Below are 1,825 nucleotides of genomic sequence, written 5' to 3'. Positions count from 1 at the left end.
CAGCTCCACCGAGAAGACGCAGTTGTCTGAGGGCCGAGCCTGGGCTGCGTCAACCAGCCCTGGCCCCAGGTGCTTGGTCAGAAAGCTCATCACAGCTGTTAGCTCGTCTGGGCTCAGGTCTGCAAAGAGCTGACCCTGGCCATGGTGTGTCCAGGGATGCATTCTGGGAGGAATGGAGGGGCATCGAGGAGACTGGCTGGAACTGCCTTGCCTTGTCAGCAAGACATAGGTCAGAGCAAAGACGCTAAGGAGAGCGAGCACCAGACAAACCAGCAGCACCTTGAGAGCCATGGTTGATGCTGAGATGCAGTCACTCCAACCTCAGCTCTTTTCGGCTTCTGACATTCCGGTAGGACTTATGAATAGACAAAACTCCACCCCGTGGGCTGGACAGGAAATTTTTGATCTTCTTTTATGTTAATTTTGTTCCAATTTTCTGTCCTGAGGTTTGGTTCAAAATGTTCCTTCCCTAAACTCCAACTGCTAATAGTCTCTAACCTTCCATCAGTAGAACAGATGAGGCATTGGGATAATGATCTGCAACTACCTTGTCTTAAACAGTTCTGAAAAGGCAATTTTGATGAATAATCCTTTCCCTGTGTCACACACAAGAACTAATAAAACATCATTACTAAAATCATGCCCCAAGCAATAGTTCCTGGATCTACTGCCCAGCTCAGCTGTAAGTTCTTAGCTCTACCTGGGACCTAATGCAGTATCTGAATTGGGAGTCTCAGGCCTCATTATCTATCCAGTTAGTGAAAAAATGCTGGTTGAGGTTCTGGGCTTTTTGTTCATACTGGTACAATGAACCCGTCCAAGCTGTGGTAGCCTTAAAGCTACTCATCTTGAGTTTCTTGCCCATAAATGCACAGTGGGACAGGGTCGCTTATGTCCACAGTCTCAACACTCAGGAGGATTGTTAGTTCAATGTCAGGTGAATTACATAGTGAGTTACTGGCCAACCTCAGTGACAACCTGCCTTTAAAAATGACAAATTGGGCAGTGGTGGAACACACCTTTTATCCCAGCACTTGGGTGGCAGAGGCAGGTGGATCTCTGAGTTTGAGACTGACTAGCCTGGTCTTCAAGAGCTAGTTCCAGGACAGGCTCCAAAGCTAGAGAAGTACTGTCTCAAAAAACAAAAACAAACAAAAAAGAAAGATTTAATGGGGCTTGAGAGATGGCTCAGAGGTTAAGAGCATTGTCTGCTCTTCCAAAGGTCCTGAGTTCAATTCCCAGCAACTACATGGTGGCTCACAACCATCTGTAATGGGGTCTGGTGCCCTCTTCTGGCCTACAGGCATACACACAGACAGAATATTGTATACATACTAAATAAATATTAAAAAAAAAAAGAGATTAAAAAAAAAAATACAGCCAGGCATGGTGGCACACACTTTTAATCCCAGCACTCAGCAAGCAGAGGAAGGTGGATGTCTGTGAGTTTGAGGTCAGCCTGTCCTTGAGTTCCAGGACTGCTAGGACTGTTACAGACACAACCAAAAATAATATATATAAAAAATACAACCATACACACAAGTGCTTAATAATCCCACAAAGCACGCAGAAGAACAGATAGATGTCCCTTCCTTGCTGGGGACCTTAAACCTCTGCAAAGTTGTCTTACTAGAAAAGGGGAGGGCATTTTACTTCTGAGGGACATGAGCCTCCTGCAAACACTTTGAGTCATTTAACCAGCTCCCGGGGTCCCCTCAAAGAAGTTCAAGTATGGCAGGGCGATGGTGGCGCAAGCCTTTAATCCCAGCACTCGGGAGGCAGAGGCAGGCGGATCTCTGTGAGTTCGAGACCAGCCTGGTCTACA

The 1,825-nt window shown here is 46.4% G+C and overlaps 1 protein-coding gene across 1 annotated transcript in view; it reads right to left on the bottom strand.

Annotated features, from left to right (window-relative positions):
- Positions 1 to 1,025, bottom strand: part of Aoc2 (amine oxidase, copper containing 2) — a 5,899-nt gene extending 4,874 nt beyond the window's left edge. Inside the window, exon 1 of the mRNA XM_026790175.1 lies at positions 2 to 1,025. Within this exon, the coding sequence (XP_026645976.1) occupies positions 2 to 291 (290 nt within the window). The 5' untranslated portion in view covers positions 292 to 1,025. The remainder of the gene's footprint in view (position 1) is intronic.
- Positions 1,026 to 1,825: the final 800 nt, after the last annotated feature.

Source organism: Microtus ochrogaster, unplaced genomic scaffold (genome assembly GCF_000317375.1).
Source record: "Microtus ochrogaster isolate Prairie Vole_2 unplaced genomic scaffold, MicOch1.0 UNK44, whole genome shotgun sequence".
NCBI classification, from domain to species: Eukaryota; Metazoa; Chordata; class Mammalia; order Rodentia; family Cricetidae; genus Microtus; species Microtus ochrogaster.
Note: the sequence above shows the minus strand (reverse complement) of the source record. Positions and strands in the feature narration are given on the sequence as shown.